Source organism: Gossypium arboreum, chromosome 5 (genome assembly GCF_025698485.1).
Source record: "Gossypium arboreum isolate Shixiya-1 chromosome 5, ASM2569848v2, whole genome shotgun sequence".
NCBI classification, from domain to species: Eukaryota; Viridiplantae; Streptophyta; class Magnoliopsida; order Malvales; family Malvaceae; genus Gossypium; species Gossypium arboreum.
The window spans coordinates 71,844,219-71,866,242 of NC_069074.1; the positions used below are offsets into that span (position 1 = coordinate 71,844,219).

The following is a 22,024-nucleotide window of genomic DNA, read 5'->3' on the forward strand; positions in this document are numbered from 1 at the left end:
GCGGGAATCACCAGGCCCTCAATCGAAAACTACACCGCATTCAAGAAGCTAGTTGAAAGACTCATCAAAATGGGGATTGTGAGGTTTGATGACCCAACTGTACCCAATGTAGTAGGAAACCCACTCTCTAATCATACCGACCAAGGAGTAAACGGGATAAGCGAAGGCGGAAGTAAGAAGATCAAATACAAGATTGCAGAGGTCAAGACCCCATTGAGACGGGTGTGGAAAGAGATGATCAAGAGAGGATTGATCGTGTTGGACTCGAGAGAAGAATATGAAGAAGAGAAGAACTACTGTGAGTTTCACAATGAGGTGGGGCATGAAATTTAAGAGTGTGTGGAGTTCAGGGCCCTCGTGCAGGACATGATAAATAATAAAGAAATAGAGTTTTATGAAGAAGCCAAAAACCCCAGAGAGGGAGATATATGTGCATCGGAGGGGGAATCGACAACGGAGAATCAAACAGTTAACTTTCCCGTGGTCATCATATCACAACCCAAAAGTAATGAAGTAGGAGTGCAAATGCCACCGAGAGTCATAATCCAAAGACCTGCAGTCTTCCCCTATAAAGACAACAAGAGGGTCCCATGGAGTTTTGACTGTAACGTGACGATTTCGGGAAAAGAGAACCTGGCTGACGCTTCAAAAGAGGACCAAGATATGGGCTCCTATAAACGTAGCGGGATGCATTATGATTCAGCAAATGAGAAGGCACAACCCGTAAAAGGAAAAGCCCCAGTGGTTGAAGAGATGAAGGAAAAAGCGGCCAAATCTGAACTTCCTGTTAACAAGCCAGTTAACGAAGAGGAGGCTAAGGAGTATTTAAAATTCCTAAAGCATAGCGAGTATAGTGTGGTGGAATAGCTACGTAAACAACCAGCTCGTATCTCGGTGCTGGCCTTACTCCTAAGTTCGGAAGTCCATCACAGCGCGCCGATGAAGGTCTTGAATGAAACATATGTTGCCAATGATATCTCCGTCAACAAGCTAGACCACTTAGTTAGCAACATAAGTGCCGATAACTTTATTTTCTTCAATAACGACGAGATACCACCCGGTGACAGAGTGTCGACTAAAGCTTTACACATTACCACGCGTTGTAAGGGGTATATGCTGCCTGGCGTACTGATTAACAACGGGTCGGCCTTGAACGTCCTGCCATTAACTACACTAAACATATTACCCATAGATAGCTCTCACATGAAAGAGTGCCAAAACATAGTGAAAGCATTCGATGGTACGGAGAGAAGGGTGATAGGCAGAATTGAGGTACCTCTTCTGATCGGGCCAAACACATATGAGGTGGATTTCCTGGTGATGGATATCAAGCCCTCATACAACTGCTTATTGGGAAGGCCCTGGATACATTCAGCTGGGGCAGTGCCTTCATCGTTGCATCAAAAGTTGAAGTTAGTATCAGAGGGTCGATTGATAACGATCAATGCTGAAGAGGATATCATTGCAACTATAAGCAGTAATGCGCCCTATTTGGAGACAGATGACGAAGCAATCGAATGCTCATTTTGGTCTTTGGAATTTGCTAATACGACATTCATTATCGAGGGAAGCAAGATTCTGACGCCGAAATTATCCAAAACTATGAGGATGAGTCTACAGTTGACGGTTGGGAAAAGAGCTCTACCCGAAAAAGGACTTGGGAGACATCTTCAAGGAAGGGTTGAAACACCAGTGTTGAAGGACAAGAGAGACTGATTCGGCTTGGGATTTAAGCCAGACGTGAGACAACGAAAAAAGGAGCTAGAAAAGAAACAAGAAAGAAGGAGAGCACATTAACGGGGGAGGAAATCAAATGGGAGCCGATGATATTCCCCCATATATCGAAAAATTTTGTGTCCGGGGGAATCATTCATCCTAAGAGAGGCATGCCAAGAAATGAAGCCATAGAAGAAAGGTTGGAAAGCTTAGACATCAATGCCACATGCGAAGAAGAGGCTGGAGGAGAAAATTTGTCAAGCATTTGCCCCTACATACCTGGAAGTGTTCTGGATAACTGGACTGCGGAAGAGATTCCTGTAGTCTTTAGAGTTGACTCAGAGTAATGTCCAAAACAAACTTATTGCTCTAGGCCTAGGAGTAATAAAAATCCTTTGTGAAATAGGCTTATGTTTAAAAACGTTATTTCAATGAAAGGCACAGTTATTATCATTTTGAGTAGATATTCTTTCATTCCTTCAATTTCATTCATAATCATGTGATACCAATGATTACTTTCGGATTCTTTTGTTCTTCAGACGTTCTTCTAAATATTCTATCATTCTTCATTTATAATCATACCATACAGATAAGTGTTCTTAAATTCTTTTGATTCTTTGTATCTTCCTTTATCCTCATAACAGGTCCCCAGATATCAATGATATGAGTGACACTGCAAGTGGCTCAGAATCTCTTTTTGAGCGAGATATGTATATAGAGGATTCTCAGGATTTCGAAGATGACCAAGGCTGTAACCTATCTCCTGATTTGTTGAGGATGGTAGAACGAGACGAGAAACAAATCCTACCTCACCAAGAATTAGTAGAAATTGTGAGCTTAGGAGAGGGGCAAGAGGTGAAGATCAGAACTTGTATCACCATGGAGATGAAGCGAGACCTTATCGAATTACTTCAAGAGTTCAAAGATGTCTTCGCATGGTCATACCAAGATATGCCCGGGTTGAACACTGATATCGTGGTGCACCGACTCCTCATAAAGGAAGAATGTAAGCCAGTTCAGCAAAAACTTCGAAGAATGAGACCCGACGTCTTGCTAAAAATAAAAGAAGAAGTTAGAAAGCAATTTGATTTTGGATTTTTAAAAGTGGTAAAATACTCCGAGTGGGTAGCCAACATCGTCCCTGTCCCAAAGAAGGATGGAAAAGTACGAATGTGTGTAGACTACAGAGATTTGAACAAAGTCAGCCAGAAAGATAATTCTCCACTGCCTCATATTGACACTTTAGTGGACAACACGGTAGGACACTCGCTGTTTTCCTTCATGGACGGTTTCTCCGGACATAACCAGATCAAGATGCATCCTGAAGACATGGAGAAGACTACATTTGTAACCATGTGGGGGACGTTCTGCTACAAGGTGATGCCGTTTGGACTGAAAAATGCGGGGCAACATATCAAAGGGCCATGGTAACCCTGTTTCATGACATGATGCACAAAGAAATCGAATTTTATGTCGATGATATGATCGCAAAGTCCCGAACAGAGAAGGAGCACATACAAGTCCTGAGGAAGTTGTTCTTAAAGTTGAGGAAGTTTCAGCTAAAACTTAATTCAGCCAAATGTACCTTCGGAGCCAAATCTAGAAAGTTTCTCGGATTCGTGGTTAGTGAGAAAGAGATTGAGATCGATCCTGACAAAGTCAAAGCCATACAAGAGCTATCTCTGCCGCATACCCAAAAAGAGGTTCGAGGCTTTCTAGGAAGATTAAATTACATCGCTCGGTTCATTTCACAACTAACGAGAAATGTGACCCTATTTTTTGCCTCCTCAAGAAACACAACCCAAGTGAATAGGATGAAGAATGCCAAAGGGCTTTCGACAAGGTCAAACAGCACTTATCCAACGCTCCGGTATTGATGCCACCTTACCTCGACAAGCCATTGATACTGTATTTGGCAGTATTTGAGAATTCCATAGGATGCGTGCTGGGTCAGTATTATGAGTCAGGAAGGAAAGAAAAAGCTATTTACTATCTTAGTAAAAAGTTCATGGAATGTGAGACAAGGTACCCACTGATAGAAAAGTTGTGTTGCACCTTAGTTTGGACAACCCGAAGGTTGAGGCAGTATATGTTGTATCACACTACTTGTCTCATCTCAAAACTAGACCCTTTAAAGTACATGATGGAGTCAACAGCTTTGAATGGAAGGATAGCCTGATGGCAAATTCCGCTCTCTGAATTTAACATAGTTTATGTAAACTAGAAAGTAGTACAAGGGAGTGCAATAGTAGATTTTCTAGCCAGTAGAGCTTTGGAAGATTACGAGCCCTTGAACTTCGATTTCTCGAATGAAGACCTGATGTGTGTTGCAGCCACTGAAGAAGGTGCTCTGGAAAAACTTCCCTGAAAACTAAACTTCGATGGGGTGTCAAATGCTGTGGGTAATAGAATCGGGGCAGTCTTGGTATCCCCAAACGGAGATCATTATCCATTTACTAGTAAATTGGATTTTGATTGTACGAATAACATGGCAGAATACGAAGCGTGCATCATGGGTATCCGTACAGTCATAGAACACAAGATTAAAGTGCTAGAGGTGTATGGAGATTTTGCGCTAGTGATTTAGCAACTCAAGGGAGAATAAGAGACCAGAGATCCCAAGTTGATCGATTATCAGAAACTGGTCCTTGAATTGGTTAAAGAGTTCGATGACATTACCTTCTGCTACCTTCCATGGAATGAAAATCAAATGGCCGATGCTTTGGCTACCTTAGCTTCCATGATCAAGGTAAACAAACAAGAAGATGTCAAACCCATCCAGATGAGCATTTATGAAACTCCGGCTCACTGTTACAATATTGAAGAAAATGAAGAAAAAAATGATCACCCTTGGTATCACGATATATTGCAATACGTGAGGAATCGTGAGTACTCGGACCAGGCAAGCGAGAATTATAAAAGGACGTTGAGAAGATTGGCTATTGACTATATCTTAGATGGGGAGATCCTATACAAAAGAAGAAAGGATCAAGTGATATTAAGATGCGTAGACGCTGTAGAAGCTAAGAAAATCTTGGAAGAAGTCTATGAGGGCGTCTGTGGAACACACGCTAATGGCTTTACAATGGCCAGACAAATTATGAGATTTGGGTATTATCGGTCTACTATGGAAAGAGACTGTGTCAATTACGCCAAGAGATGTCATAAATGTCAAATCTATGGAGACAAAATTCATGTGCCTCATTCACCGCTACATGTCATGACTTCCCTATAGCTTTTCTCTATGTGGGGTATGGATGTGATTGGACCAATATCGCCGAAAGCTTCCAATGGGCATTGGTTTATCTTTGTGGTTATCAACTACTTCACCAAATGGGTAGAAGCCACTTCATATGCCAATGTTACAAAGTCGGCAGTAAGCAAATTCTTGAAAAAATAGATCATATGTCGATATGGAATGCCGGAGAGGATCATATCTGACAATGCATTAAACCTGAACAATAGTACGATAACGAAAGTCTGCAGTCAATTCAAGATCAGACACCACAACTTGTCACCATACCGCCCGAAAATGAATGGGGCAGTGGAAGCGGCCAATAAAAACATTAAGAAGATTGTGGGGAAGATGACTGAGACCTACAAAGATTGGCATGAGAAGTTACCATTTGCTCTCTTGGCTTATCGAACATTAGTCAGAACCTCTACTGGGGCAATGCATTTTTCTTTGGTCCACGAAATGGAAGCGATTTTCCAATCGAAGTCGAGATTCCGTCCCTTCGAGTGTTGTCGGAGTTAAAGTTAGATGAAGCAGAGTGGATCCAGCCTCGATATAATCAATTGAACTTGATTGAGGAAAAGAGGCTAAGAGCTATCTGTTATGGTCAGATGTACCAAAAACGAATGATGCGAGCCTATGATAAAAAAGTTCACCCAAGAGAGTTTCATGAGGGAGATCTGGTTTTGAAAAAGATCCTTCCTATACAGAAGGATTTTAGAGGAAAATGGATGCCCAATTGGGAAGGGCCTTACGTGGTGAAGAAAGCTTTCTTTGGATGAGCATTGATTCTAGTTGAGATGGATGGTAAAAACTTGCCCAATCTTGTGAATTTGGATTCTATCAAGAAGTATTTTACCTAAAGAGGGAAAGGCCAAGGCGAAAACCTGCAAGGGCGCTTTGAAAAAAAAATGGAGAGGCCAAGGTGAAAACCCGCAAAGGGCACTTTGAGACCAAAGGGGTGCTTGAGTTGAAAACCCGAAAACGGGCAGCTCAAACCTTGAATATGGGGCATGTGGTAATCTTGTCCTCCCAAATTAACAAGAGGGATGAATAGTACATCTTGGAGCATCAACAAAATACGCGGGATCTCCTGAACACATATTTAGCTCAAAATGGCCTTTGAGAAATTGGAATAGTGAAGCTCTTGCTGCGATATCTGGGGCACCCTTTTCTCATATTATATTGTACTTTAGCAGATTTTCTATCCTGTTTAATTTATTCACTTTGAGTTTTTCTCAATAAAATCCATCTTGTCCATTATGATAGTCTCTTTCGAGCATTTTTGTTAAAACCACGATTTTTGGACTTATAATATTCACAAAAGAAGTTATGCATATTATTCTGGAAGGTCTCTAAATAGTACAAGGACCTGAAACAGGGCCACTAGTCAAGACTAACTAGATTCAAAAGTTGGAAACATTGAAAAAGAATAGTCCAAATTGTGACTATTTCTTCAAATTTTCTGTCAAAGATACCGGCTAAACAAGAAGACACGATAGCACATCAATGATAGAACCGTGATGAACTATGAGCAATGATACCTTAAGCATTTAAAAAGGAATCACTCTCATGACATTTCTACATTCATAATCATTCACCTAGTTAGGAGCATCTGACTCATTTTGATCATGGCATCCTAATCATTTGGCATAAGCATAGATACAAGAAACCAATTCTACCAATCATGTCCTTAGAAGATGGTGTAGCAACATTGGTGAATTCACAGATCTTGTCTCCCTAAAGTTGCAGTGGAACAGATCAAAGAAAACAAACCTTAACCCCCTAAGTAGTAGGGTAATAGGTTGAAGATTGCAAATCTCGTCTCCAGTGGAGCAAATCGAAGATGATGAGCCTTAACCCCCTAAGCAGTAGGGTAACAGGCTGAAATTTGCAAGTCTTATCTCCCTGAAGTTGCAATGGAGCAGATGAAGATGGCAGATCTTATCTCTCTGAAGTTACAGTAGAGCAGATTAAAAGCTACAAGGGTAGTCTCTCTAGAGTTGTAGCAGAGCAGACAGGAGTGACAATTCTTATATCCCTGAAGTTGCAGAGGTTCGGAACAAGGCTACCTCAAAGAAAAAGAGCATAAAAGAAGTCATGATTTGGCGAGACTGGGAAAAATTGGTCCTCTTTGAAGTCTTTGCTCTATTCTCGTTACACGACAATGAGCAAAGAGAGGCAGCTGCAAGGCCCAATTTTGGCCCGGGCCCGTGCAAAGACAAAACAAATAAAAAAACAAAACAAAAATACAAAAATAAATCACAAAAAATGTTACAACAGTCCAGTTTTTAAACAAGTTCAGCCCGTTAATTAAACCCAATAGCCCATTTACAAAAGAGCCCAAAGTTACAAGGCCCAAACGGCCGAAACATTTTAGGAACAAGAACCCTAGGGTTTTTTCCCCTTTACGCCACAACCGGACAGCAGCCCCAGCCTCCATACCCTCCAGCAGCCACGCCCGCGCCTCCGTACGCTAGCACAGCCCCCGTACTCGCGCCACGCACACCAATACTTGCAAAAAGGATGAACGCACAGCAAAAAGGAACAAATATTGTATTTTTTTATTTATTTCTTTCTTTTCGGCTATAAAGCCAAGATTTTTAATCTTTGTAACCGGTTGCACACAGAGGCATATTACTCACAAAAAAAAAACACGCAAAGAAATGCATATTAAATAGAAGAGCAATAAAAAATTATTGAAATGTGATTTCAAGCACCTTATATTTCTGTTCTTCAAATCTGTTTCATTTCTTTCTTGTCGTTTTTTTTAGTGTAATGAAATAAAATAGAGGACTTACCTTGCAAACATGCCGTAGATCTCTTTTGGTTTCATCGAAATCAAAGTCAAAATGAAATCATGAGGCTAAAAAAATGTCCCTCAAGGCATGAAAACACCGTTCGCCATTTAGGGAGGTGAATCGGTGCTTGAAGAGGAGGGCTAGAGGTCAGTTGGTGAGGAAGAAATGGGGGCTAGGGTTAGAGTGGCTGAATAGCCAAAATTTGGCCCTTTTAAACGACTGAATACGGCTCGTTTTGAGCTTGATTCAGTGGCTTCAAAAACAGCGTCGTTTAGGGGAGGGGGCTCCGGGCGTTGACCCATTCCAGGACCCGGATCCGCTCCTCTGAGCTTTAAATGGGGAATTTGCGCAGTTAATCCCTCCCTTTTGCGCCGCATTTCAGCTGACCCCTATTGGCATTTTATTTTTTTTAATTTTCCCAAAAAGTCTGTGCGCTATTTCATTTTAGTCCGCGCTTGTACATAATGTTTTGGGGCCTGGATTATTTCCAGTTTGAGCCCCTACACATTTGCGCGTTTTACCTATTGGACCCTTTTATTATTATTATTATTTTATTTTCAAATAATTCCTTTTGTTTTAGTTTAATTCTAATTAAGCCTCTTTATTTTATAACCCTTTTATTCTTTTCTACTTATTTGTACAATTATTTTGGAGATTTTTTTATTATTAGATTATTTTAATATTTTGTACAATATTTTTTATTTCTATATATATATATATATATATATTTATACATGCATGACTTTATTTTGTTTTATAAAATCATCACTTTCAATTTCTTTTTGCATTAAGCTATTTTAACATTCTTATATAACTTCTTGTTTAAATATTAATATATATATATATATATATATATATATATATTAATACATTCATTACTTTAATAGATTTTTATTATTATTTAAAAATACTTCTTGCTTTATGATTTACTAAGTATTTTCTTTTTACATATATGAAACTATTTTAGGAACTTCATCTTTGTATTTATAAAATTATTATTTTGGATGTTTCTTTATATTATATTATTTTTATGTTTTATATAGTATCTCATTTAAATGTTTTGATATAATGGTACGTATAACTTATAGATTAACTTAAATTTTTATATATATTATTAATCTCATGATATTTTTACAATAAATCTATTTATATATGCACGTTTTGTAAATCTATTACGTGTATTATACCTTATCATGTATTTTATTATTCTTTCATATTATATATTATTTAAGTTATCATGTACATTATCAATTTTAAATGAATTTGTGTTTAAAATATTTTGCATATAATTTGATTCAAACGCTTATTCTATAATATCTATTTCAATAATCATATATCCCTAGTTTTTATACAAATTTGTGTAAATTATGTGTCATTATTTAAAAAATGTCTTATTTCACTTTAACTTCAAATTGCTATTTTGTTCTATACATCTTGCATTGATCGTTTTATATTATGCCATGTATATTATCGTTGTTTATTATTTGTTCATTTTATTGTTATATCGATTATTCTCCACCCATGTTTAGAATTTCGACTATATTTGTATTAGATTATCCATACTTGGTTATTAGTTTGTTAATTGGTATTGTATCTTATGTGTGTACATTATTCCATATCATTGTTTTCCACTTGGTTTGCGAAATGTTGTTTTATAAGGTTCAAATCTTTAAGATTAATTCTGTTTTATTTCAAGTCAAATTAATGCGTTTTAAGCTAGTTCTATAATTATTCATTTAAAAATTCCTTAAAACGAAGGCGATGTTCGATGTTTGGCAATTCGCGGAATCGTGCCCTATCGTGCTGGGTTGCAATTTCTCGTTTGTTCAAAATAATCAAATGTCCCTTTAGAATTTCACTCATGTCTTTAAAAACTCTTTAAAGCGAAGGCAATATTTGATGTTTGGAAAATCAGGGAATAGTGCCCTATCGTGTTGGGTTTTGATTTCCCGTTTGTTCAAAATAATCAAATATTCCTTTGGAATTTCACTCGTGTTTTCTAAGGTGAGGCAATGTTCAATGTTTGGAAATTCGAGGAATCGTGCCCTACCGTGCTGGGTTTCAATTTTTCGTTGGACTAAATAATTGGACATCCTTTTGTAATTTTCAACATATAAGCTTTTGGAAGTTGAAATTTATCATGTTTTCGAGGGTATAAAGGATCGTGTCCTATCGTGCTGGATGTGATGCTGTATTCCTATGAAACAAGAAGATTTTAACGACCAACTCGGGTTATTCAAACGTTATTAAAAGGAACCACATTTCAAAAAATATTTTTAAATTTTAGACATAAGGACAGTATCTAATCAATTTGGTACCAATTTTGGGCGTAATGAGGGTGCTTCATACGTAACCGACTCCCGAACCCATTTTCTCATATTTACGTAGGCCAAAATCATTGTTTTAGTAAAAAGAAATATTTTATTAAATTAACCAAATTCTTAGGTGATCCGATCACACCTAAACCAAAAGGATTGGTGGCGACTCCACGTTTTATTTTCAAAAAGTCGATTCCCGTTTTTCTTTAAAATTCAAAAATGGTTTCTACAATAATCACCTTTTTTTTTTTCATTTTATATTTCTTCATTTTTTTCTGCTTTCCATCTATTTCCTTTAGCAAACCGAGTAAAGGGAGAGAGGTTTGAGTGAGTTCTCACCTGTTTTCATCCTCCAAATCCCAAAGAAGTTAAGTCCTTGATCTAGCTTTTCTTTAAAGTTCCATGGAAAAAAAAATTATGTTCATCAAGGATGAAGGTGGAGGTTTTTGGTTGTTTGGGAGGGTTTGAGTTTGAGGAAATCTCTACCCATATTCTCATTTATTGTTTATTTATTTAAAGCATGTATTTTTGCAACCTATCAACTTTTTTTTTTGTGGGAAATCTTGTTTGTTACATGGTTATTAGTTAAAAAGGGTGGTGAGTCTTCTAAAGCTAAGGGTAAAGGCAAAGTGGAGAGCTAGGCAAGAAATTTTGTTGGTGTTCTTCTATCAAGGTGATACCCTCTAACTCTCCTATGCTTCTTGATAAGTCATAAATATGATGCTTGTGTGATAATTCATGCATGTTATATGTCTTTGAGTGGAAATCATGTTTGGATGATTTAAAATGAAGCTAAAAACATAGATGTAAAATTTGCCAGAAACAAATTATTACATGTACAGTAAGTTTAAAAATTTGCCATAAATTCTGTAAAAATGATTAAGAAGTGATCTATACATCATTGTAACCATGAGTCAGTATAGTTTTGTTTAGAAAAAATAGAGATTGATTTCAATTTGTATTTTAAAATATATGAATTTTTTAGTATTGAAAGGTCATAAAAATTTGGCAGCAGAATTTTTATAAAACAAATTTAGCAGTGACTTTGAAAAATCACCAAAAAATTCATAAGATAAAATAGGAAGTGAGCCTTATACCTCTATAACTGTACAGAAGTCTAGTTTCGTTTAAAACAAATGGTGCTTGATTTAGAATTATATATTAAGAGTTATTAATTTTTGAATGAGGAAAGGTCAAAATCTTAAGGTAGCATACTGTCACATCTAATTAGTTAATATTTTAGCTGGAATGATAAGCAAGTTGAATCCAGTATGAGACTCAAATGTCATGGTTGTATTTTTGTGATTATATGTTTGATGCTTTATTTGAGCTCAACCTTTGGGCTCTAACCTAACTAGCAGCCATGAGTGGAGCTCGGGATAACCCTACGGACACCCAGGATTATTTGACTAGCGGTCATGAGTGGCGTGGGACCATTCGAATACCTGATTATTTGAGTAGTATGTGCAATATAACAAGTTTGACAAGTTTGATATGCAAGTGATTTGGTTATGTAGATTTAATGACTCATGATTTAATTATTCGATATTCATGTCATGTTTCTATGTATACATTTGATTTGCATGCTTATATTTATGAATTGTTTGAAATATAGTAGATTTGTTGTGTACCACTGAGCTTGTAAAGCTTAGCCTTCAAATTTTCTTAATGTTCAGATTTGTATACTTTTGTTCGTGTCTGAAGAACATAATCGACGAGAGACTTCTAGTATCACGTAATATTCAGAGTACAGTACCTTATCTATTAGTGGGCATTGTATTCCTAAAGCCTTGTATCTTTTTGTAGGTCTGTAACTCATTTATCATTTTTGTTATTTTGACTATTTTGCTATACGATGATATTGGAGCTCCACATATTCTGTGTAAGTACTTTTATTAATATTTCCAGTATAACTATGTATGGTATTTTATCTTATATAAAATGTATTTCAATGTTTTAAATTATTTGAAAATTTTGTTGGGTTGCTCCGGTGACCTGATGTAGCACATTAGTATTCGAGTACTCCGTATTTGGGATTAGGGTGTTAAAATAACTTACGCTTTTAAACAACTAACATGTGAGCTTAATGAGCTCATTAAGTACACAAGGGTAAACCTACTTATCAAATCCCATTATTAGTGTTGAGCCCCTTAGTAAAAATTAACTAGAGTTCAGTTGTTCCACAATTTAGCCTTTGTAATGGATTTATTTCTCATTTCCAAATTACAAGCGCTCAACTTACACATTGTCGATTCATTAGGCAATTCCATTTCCGAATTTAAATGCATAACTCTTAGTGAGTACTTAATCAAACATATGTCCACTTTTTATCAAAGTTCACCTAACTTAGTCTCACATAAGTTCATTTCTCATATAGCCAAATGCTCATTATATTCATTAGCATGTTTATTTTAAGGCATATATACTTTATGAGTTGATCCATGGTTTTAGTTTATTTTAAATCACAAAATCATTTAACTTAATTAGCTTATCATAGTTTTCATTTTTTCCACTAATGGCCCAAGATGAGATATTAAAACATTTTCACCATTAGCTTACTCAATTATTCAATTTCTTTTTGTCTGTTTAGCTTGTAGCTCTTAGTCAACTCTAGTGGAATAGGACTTTGATACCTAGGATTCCAACTGATCACACCTCACGCATATTGTACTAATTGTGCATCCAACCTAAACACATCAACAATAGGGCTCAAGATGCACCAAAGTGCTATGTCATAAGGTAACATATCTTCGTTCAAGTCGTACACACACTAATCCCTATGACATGCCATATATATCCTAACTATTCCTAGGAAGCTTACTAAGGAAAGTCATATTATATTTATCATATCATATTCATATAAATAAGGCCTTTTGAGCTTCCATCCAAAAACTCATTTTTTTTACATTTCAAGTATTCCTTTTTGGAATTCATAGAGTTTTACTAATTAGCATCCAATTTAAATTTCACATATTCACTTATTATGCTATTTAAGCAATTAGTGCTTGTAATAGGCCAATTTTGGCCCAAGACCTAAATTACAAATATAAAACCAAAAAAAATAAAAAAATAAAACCCAATTTTACCAGCCCAAAACATTTAATCCCAAACAGTCCAAATACAAACCCAATGATAGCCCAACAATAATTAACCCCAGGCCTAACTAAACCCTAGCCCACAAAACGAAACACTTTCAGCCAAACAAAAAGAAAAAGGGAAACCCTAGCCGCTCCTCCCACCTGCGCCACCACCGCCGCACGACTTCCTCCACGCGTCTGGCACCTGCAAAGATTGAATGCAACAGCAGAAAGGAACACGCGAGCAACAGTGGTAGTAAATAGCAAAGAGACAAAACAATAGAAGCTAACAGTCTGTAACTCGGTTATAAAAGTCGAATTATTTCCTTTGTATTTTTTTTACGCACACAAGAAATAGAAAAATTAAATACAAAAGCAGAGAAATATCCAAAAAAGAAAACAATGACCTTTCAAACATATTCGAAAGGTGATCATTTTAGGGCTTCAATCTTTTAAATCTTTTCAATCTTTTCAATCTTTCTTGTATATTGCTAAAATAGATAAAAAGGGAACTCTTTTCTTACCCATCGCTTTTCCCTCTACGGCCATCGAAGTCTCCACTAGTTTTGAACACCTCGAAGCCCTTAGGGGCTTTGTTGAGGGTTCGACGAGCGCCAAAGGGTCGCGATTTACTCTTCTTTTTTTTTTTTTTGATTTTTAGGCATTAGCTTTTAAATAGGTTTTTGGGGGATTAAAAAGAGACTTAAAGGCATGATTTTTTTTAAGGCCGCCGAAGACGACGGTTGCCGTCGCCGATGACCGGCGGCCATGGCGGGTTCAAGGGGACGACGACGAACCAAAGCTGGGTTTGAAACCCTAGCAGAGAAAGGGGGAGAGTTTTAAAAGTTTTTTTTTTAAAAAGAGTGGCAGAATGAAATTTTTAAGGAAAAATTAGCTTATATATAGGAATTAAACGGTGCCGTATTGGGCCGCCCGCGGGTGACCCGACTTGCTCTAGGAGGATCCGCATGTTTTCGCTCAATGGGTTATTTACAACTCTGGTCCTTCTGCATTTCTGTTCTTTTTAATGTAGTCATTTGATTTATTTTTTATTTTTTAATTTGGCCACATAAATTTGTTTGGTTTCATTCGGGTCCCTGACGCATGGATACGCTGGATAATGGACACGTGTCTAGGGACCGAGTTTTTTGCCTGTTTGGTCCTCCAACCTTGCATGCATTTTTATTTTTGACCCTGTGTTCTTATTTTGTTATAGTTTTTACTTATAATTTTATTTTTGTTCTAATTTAATCCCTAATCTGTTTAATTTTAACTTTTCTAATTTGTTATTTATTTATCCATTTACACGTTATTTATTTTAAACGATTTTATATTTTATCTTAAATTTTTATATGTTATTTATACTAAATTTCTCATATTATTCACCTTAAATTGTGTTAGATATTATTTATTTTAAATTATGTCATATATTATCTATTTTTGAATTGCTTTATATTTTATTTTATTTCAAATTGTTTTGTATTTTATTTATGTTAAATCTTTTTCATATATTGTTCATTTTGAACCATTCTTTTGTATTATGTATTTTAAATTTTAATTATTTCGCTTATTATCTATTTTAAAATTTTTATCTTATTTACTTTAAATTATCTTTTGTATATTATTTTATTTCATTTGTCTTTGATTATTAATTAGTATAAAAAATAATATACATTGTGTGAATATTGCCATTACATGTTCTAGAAATTATTTATTAACATCTTCATATTGTGGACATTCATTAACATTACATCTAATTCGTGTATTATTATTTCAGGCTCTATGTTACCTTTTGTTTATTTAGTTTAAATCACATCGTGTATTAAGCTCCAACGTATTTGTCCAATATCGACCAATTTATTTTGCTCTAAACAAAATAAATGCGCATCGTTAAATGCTATACTTGTTATTATTCAAAAATAAAAAAATTTCAAAATAAGGCAATATTTCGTGTTTTGGGAATTCAAGAAACCGTACCCTAACTTACGGGGTTTCGATTTTCTTGTTAAACCTAAATAGTCAAATATCCTTTTAGATTTCAAAATACCTGAAGTTTCGAAAAATTTAAAGGCAAACTTGTTCTCAAATGTTCGAATCGCATCCTAACTTACGGGATGTGGCATTTCGTTATCTTGGGACGAGTGGGCCTTTGATGTTCGTTTCAATTTAATTCAAGTTTTTTTTTAAAAAAACAAACATTAATAAAAAGGGATCGTATTTTAAAATCTTTTCAAAATTTCAACTCTCGACATTAAGACATTAATTAATTAAACTTGGTACCAATTTTGGGCGTGACGAGGGTGCTAATATTTCCTTGCACGTAACCGACTCCCTAACCCGTTTTCTCAAATTTCGTAGACTAAAACCGTTGTTTTAGTAAATCGAAATATTTTATTAAAACGACTGAATTACTAGGTGATCCGATCACACCTCAAAAAAATCGATAGCGACTCCATTTTCGTTTTTTAAATAACGGTCGACCTTTTTTTCAAAAATGGTTTCAACAGTGCTGTTGGTTTTCTACATACGCATATAAACATTTGTACTTTTATACTTTCCTCATTCCGTCTTACTAGTGTATTTCACTTCTAGCTCACTTTAGCAAAAACTCGCATTAAGCCATAGCAATTATTCTCTTGACACTTAACTAGTTCATTTTTAATGCTATTATGCTAAATTCATAATTTCCACCATATTTCTTCCAATTATCACTTTCGAATAATACATGGCCATTATACACTTTATTCACTGTTGTAGTTATTTCCTCATCTATAACACATTTTATGGAAATAACATTTTCATAACACATTAATAGTTCATACTTATGACAAATGCTTATTAAGCCACCACTATCTAACCATTATTTCCAACATATTATGCCATGAAAATTTGTACACATTCATTAACTTACTTATTTCATATTATTCCACAATTTATTAATTAAGTATTTTCAACAATTTTAAGCCATGAAACTTAAGTGTATTCATTAGGTAACCATTCTCATATTTATTACACAATTCCACTAATTTCCTAAGCATATTATTATATGAGAAGCAAGAGTATGTTAGGGTATTTATCACTTCGATGCAGTTATACTCAAAATCAAGCCTTCAATCACATGAATCCATCTTCATCTAGCTTGAAATTTCTATTTTCCATCATTCCACATTTTCTTCTACACAAGAATATAACCAAATATTAGTATCTAAGTTTTTCAACCTTTCGTATAGCAACCTAAGTCAAATATCAAGTGAGGAGAGATGAAAAACACTATTTCTTATCTTATTCTCTCTACCCCAAATTTCTCTCTCAAGACTCACATAAACCCTAGTTGAAAATGGGGGACTTAAGAGTGAGTTCAATCTTGAAGATGAGTTTTTTAGTTGATTTTTTCAAAAAAAAAAAAAAAAACAAAGCTTGGGTATCAGATTTTTGGTGAGATTTGAAGAAAATATCAGAATTGAAGAAAAGGGAGAGAACTCCCATGAAGTAAGGGGGTGAATGGCTGGAAAGAAAAGAGTGGCCATTTTTTTTTTTGACCTTTTTGTTTCCTTTTTAAATTTCCAAATAAGATCAAGTCAAATTTGGTTAAAGTCTAAGTTTAAGTCCGATTCAGATTGTGGTCTACAATCCATCAACTTACAAAATCTCATGACTCACATTTATTTCAAATATCAAATATATTTTTAAAATAATATTTCCAATAATAAATACTTTAGAAATGATAAAATTACTCTTATAGAGTAAAATTACCATTTTACCTCTTATCATAATTTATTCACAATAAATAGATACTTATCGAACTCAAACCTCATATATCACATTTAAATCTTCATATTAGTCCTTAGGTGATGAAAATTACACATATTTTCAAATCTAAAGTGTTTTCATCACACCAATTCATATTTCAATTTATTTCTCAAGTCAAATATTGAGTAATAATTCATATTTCTCTTTTAGGTCAAATTTTTATTTTAGTCCTCCAATTTTTATAATTTTCAATTTGCAATTTTTTTTGTCACATTCTCACATCCTTATTTTCATTGATATATATCTCTAATATAAAATTTTCCTTTCATCAAAATTTGTTATCTGACTTAATTTTCCAATTTTCTCAAAATTTCTCGATATTCGATCCTGGAACAATGCTAAATGTTATACAAAATTAGTTTTTGGGGCGTCACACCAAAACCTTATATAGGCTTGAATTTTTACCACCCATTTCCATTCTAAACTCAAATATAGCAATTATCTAACTCAAGTACACTAAGAAAACAATAAATTAAAGCCTTCACTCTCTACATAGAAACATCCTCAAAAATGGAAGAAAAATAGAGGTAAAAAAAATCATATTACAATGGTTTAAAAACATAAATTAAATTTGGAAAACACTCGCTTGCTGGAAATATCAAGATTGAATTAAGAATGAAAAAATCAATTCATCCTCTACCCTAACAAAACTATAACGTGAAAGACAAGAGAAGAGATAAGAAAAACGTTAAACTTACTGATTAAGAAATCTTGTTTTGATGCAGGATTTAATTGAAAACCAACCTTATCTTAGTTTTGATTCACTTGAAAACAAAGAGGTGAGCTGAAAATGCAAAAAGAAATGGTGAGATTCTGAGTGAATTTTGAAGTTTTTTTAAAAAAGGTTTCTTGAAATTAATTGTTTCTTCCTAACCAATTCTCAAAATGGGATATTTGCTATTATAGGCTTGGGAAATTTACTAATAAAGGACCTCTTCCTTCCTAAATCATTTTTCCAATATTCTCACATTCACCCCACTAAATTTGCTAATGCTAATGTCCATTGGCATTAACTATTAAGCTCTCAATATTAAGCAGTTAATAATTTTAATTAATATGGTTTACTAATTAATAAACCTCTAATTCACTACCATTCTGATCCTCGAAAATCTATCATTTTGACTTTTCGAAATGGTTCGATTTAAGATATCTGGCCCAAAATCGAACTTTCAAAAATCAAAGCATTACATTAACTTTTAAAAGTTATGCAGTAACATATTTGACGTGCCATTTAACGGTTAAATTAATGCTTTAATAATAGAAGGACCTTATTATATAACATCAACAATTTCCTAATGGAATGAAAATGTTTTGAAGTTTGGATACCAATTTAAAATGAAGATCATAGTTTAGAGATGTCTCGTGCAATTAACTCTTATTGAATCAAAATGCAACTTTGTTTTTTTCTTCAAAAAAATCCAACTAAATTGAATAAAAAATAATTATTAGGGTAAACTATAAGTGTAGTTATCCAACTATTAGTCTTTTGATTTAATCACTTAACTTTTCAAAATTAAATATTTTAGTCACTCTCCTGCTAGTTGTCGTTACTCAATAATGAAAGTCTAATGTGAGTTTTATTGGTTTAATAACAAATTTAGCCCTCAAATATTTATATATTCTATTAATTTGATCTTAAATCTTAAATTTTCAACAAATTTAGCCCTTAATGTTTACAAAATGTCATTTTAGTTCTAATTCCAAAAAAAAAAAAAATTAATAAATCTAGCCCTCAACATTTACAAAAATTTATTAATTTATTTCTAATTCTAACAAAATTCCAAAATAAAAAAATCTATAAAAAATTCAGCAGTGATCATCAATGGACAAAGGAGAATGGTGGTCTCTGGCTCCATTCATTGTCCCATTAATTAGCACGCTTGAGGTATGGTCTTTCTTTTTCTTTTTCTTAAAATTTCCTTCAAAACTTTTTTGAGTAAAGGACTAGTTTGTGCTTGTTTTTACTTTCTGGATGTAGATGTGGGATTAGGGCAGTGAATGAGTCGAGTTTCAACTTTTGTACTTTTTTTCATATTTATTTGTTTATTTTTAAATTTGTTTGTGTTTATTAAAAATTTTAAAATTTTTATTTATATTTGTTTATTTAAAATTATGTGTTTTCATGTTTTTTCGCTTATGTTAAACGAACATGTTCATGAATAATAAATATATATATATATTATTTTTGGATAAAAATAGTCAAATATAAATATTAATAATTATATTATAAATAAAAATATACTAACCATAAAATATTTATTCATATATATTAATAGAAAAACAAATGAGTTTTATATGATTTATTAAATAAGCTTATTTTAATTAATATAATAAACGAGCCTCAAAATATTTATTTAGTTTAATAAATGAATATAAACGAATAAAATGGAGTTGTTCATCGTAACAAAATATAGCTTCACGTGGGAGGAAGTTATTAAGAAAGCTAAAGATGGAGGCTTGAATGCCATAGACATGTATGCCTTTTGGAATGGCTATGAACGTTCTCCTGGCAGTACATCTCAAATGGATTATTTTATCTTTGAATTCTATGTATTTTCAGTTTAACTTCTTAATTCACAGTATAATTTTGAGGGAAGATACGACCTTGCACGATTTATCAAGAAAGTGCAAAAACTGGGACTGTATATTCATCTTCGCATTTGACCTTGAATTTGTGCAGACTGAATTTTGGGTACTTAGTATTCTAATTATCATTCGCCTCCTCATAAAACATTTGTTACAAATTTAACTTTTAACATATTTTAAATAAAATTTTATAATTAGGACTACAATAATAAATTTTGTAAATATTGAGAATTAAATTTATTAAAAAATTTAGATTTAGGATCAAAATTAATGGACTAAATTTATTATTAAGCCAAGAATAATTAATTTCAAAAGTTAAAAAACTAAATCAAAAAAATTAATAATTGAGTGACAAAAATAGAATCAAGTGCATAATTTGATGAGTATTCTTAGAATTTACCCTAATTATTAAGATGATCGTCCGAATCGGTAAACCCGGAATAAGAAAACTAAATTCTTGCCTCTTAACACATGGGATTCATGGCTGTTCTCAGTTTTTGGGTGGAGTGTGGGTAAACATGAACCAGTGGGTCATTTCATGCGCGCATCTATCATTTTTACCTGGTAACGCTCCACTTATATTTTCAACAAATTGCTATAAACCTTGACCTTTCCCACCCTCCTTTTCTCTATATTTTCTCCTCCAAATCAGTTTAAATCAACCTAATTTTCATTTTAAAATGGTCAAGCAGTTTCATATTACCATAACTTCATTGTTTCTCTTTTCAATGGCTTCTTTTGTGGTTATTCTTGGGTCTTTCACGTTGAAGTTGCTAGTCTCAGAAGGCTCTTCTTCTTGCTACCCTCGACTCAACAGGTTTTCTTCGCCATTGACGAGCTCTCCATATTCCTACATTTTATGTAACTTTGCTTTCCTTTCATCCCCTCCCCACCCACCCTTCAACTCTTCAGAACCGAAAACTCCGCCAGTCCTCAACGACAATGACACGCGACCGCATTCGGTGTCGGATGATCGAGAGCTGAAGCGACGTGCCGCGAGTATCCTCGAAACCTCATGCAATCCAACCCCAAAGGTGGCCTTCATGTTTTTAAGCCGGGGATCACTGCCTTTAGCACCTCTATGGGAAAAGTTCTTCATGGGACATGAAGGCCTTTATTCCATTTACATCCATACATCCCCTGAATTCATTGACGAGCCACCAACAACCTCAGTGTTCTACAAGCGCAAGATACCAAGCAAGGTTAGGAACATAAATGTGTATATATATATAAAATTCAGATTTGTGCTATATTCATAAGTAAATTCAACTCTCTTTTGCAGCCTGTCCATTGGGGAACTGCATCAATGGTGGATGCGGAGAGGCGGCTGTTAGCCAATGCGTTGCTTGATTGTGCCAACCAAAGATTTGTGCTACTCTCGGAAGCATGCATCCCGCTATTCAACTTCACCACAGTTTACAACTACCTTATCAAATCCAGGCAAAGCTTCATCGGTTCCTTTGATGATCCAAGGGTAACCGGCCGTGGCCGTTACAACAAGCGGATGTGGCCGACGGTGTCATTAGCCAATTGGCGAAAAGGGTCGCAATGGTTCGAGGTTAATCGAAATCTTGCCGTCGAGATATTATCCGATGAAAAGTACTATCCCATCTTTAGAAACCATTGCATTCCTCCATGTTACGTCGATGAACATTACGTGCCAACTCTTGTCAACATAATGTCACCGGAGGTCAACTCAAATCGGAGTATTACTTGGGTTGATTGGTCTAAAGGCGGTCCACACCCCAAACAATATGTGAGAAAAGATGTATCAATGGCATTGTTGAATCAAGTTAGGAAAGGATTTAATTGTACTTATAATGGTCATACAACCTCAATGTGCTTCCTCTTTGCTAGGAAGTTTCATCCGAGCACACTAGAGCCATTGCTTAGGTTAGCTCCGGCATTGCTGAATTCAATGAATTAAAAGTCGAAATGGAGGTCAAATCGGAATGACCTTCAAGCCATTGATTTATAGCTTGAATAGGATTATTCCATTAAGGGTAATTTTACACTGTTGGTCATTTAAATATAATTTGTTTTTGTTTTAGTTATCGATGTTTAAAAATTTTCAATTTCGACACCATGTTATTAACATTGAATATTCCGATTGCTTTTCAATTTAATTAGTATAATAATACATTTAACTCTCAACATTTAAACCAATTTCAAAAGGTTTAGCTCTCAATATTTACACATTTGATCAATTTAATCTTAATTCTAAAAAATTAAAAAGAAAATAATAAAAAATATAAAAGGCTTAATGCTCACTTTGTCACATGGACTATACCCCTTTTCTTACTTTTTAATACTTAACTTTTTTGTCTCACTTTGATATACTAAACTATCATTTCATTACACGGTTGAATCAAATTTTTATAATAACATTAAAAAAAAATTGGTTGACATGTTACCCCTATCAAAATGTACCCTGCAGAACCTCCAACAAATTACAACATAAAACATAGTTTTCATGTTTAT

General features: G+C 34.4%; 1 protein-coding gene and 1 long non-coding RNA gene across 2 annotated transcripts; one reads left to right on the forward strand and one right to left on the reverse strand.

The window, feature by feature from the left end:
- Window positions 1–13,028: 13,028 nt before the first annotated feature.
- Window positions 13,029–13,832, reverse strand: LOC128292939 (uncharacterized). The gene is made up of 2 exons (XR_008282929.1): window positions 13,672–13,832; window positions 13,029–13,352 (listed from the first exon to the last, which is right to left on the reverse strand). It is a non-coding gene; the product is annotated as an uncharacterized LOC128292939 (long non-coding RNA).
- Window positions 13,833–20,155: 6,323 nt separating this feature from the next.
- LOC108452263 (glycosyltransferase BC10-like) lies at window positions 20,156–21,593 on the forward strand. Its single transcript, XM_017750034.2, has 2 exons — window positions 20,156–20,745; window positions 20,826–21,593. The coding sequence occupies exons 1-2, from the start codon at window positions 20,224–20,226 to the stop codon at window positions 21,468–21,470; spliced, it is 1,167 nt and encodes a 388-aa protein (XP_017605523.1). The 5' UTR covers window positions 20,156–20,223; the 3' UTR covers window positions 21,471–21,593.
- The last annotated feature ends 431 nt before the right edge of the window (window positions 21,594–22,024 follow it).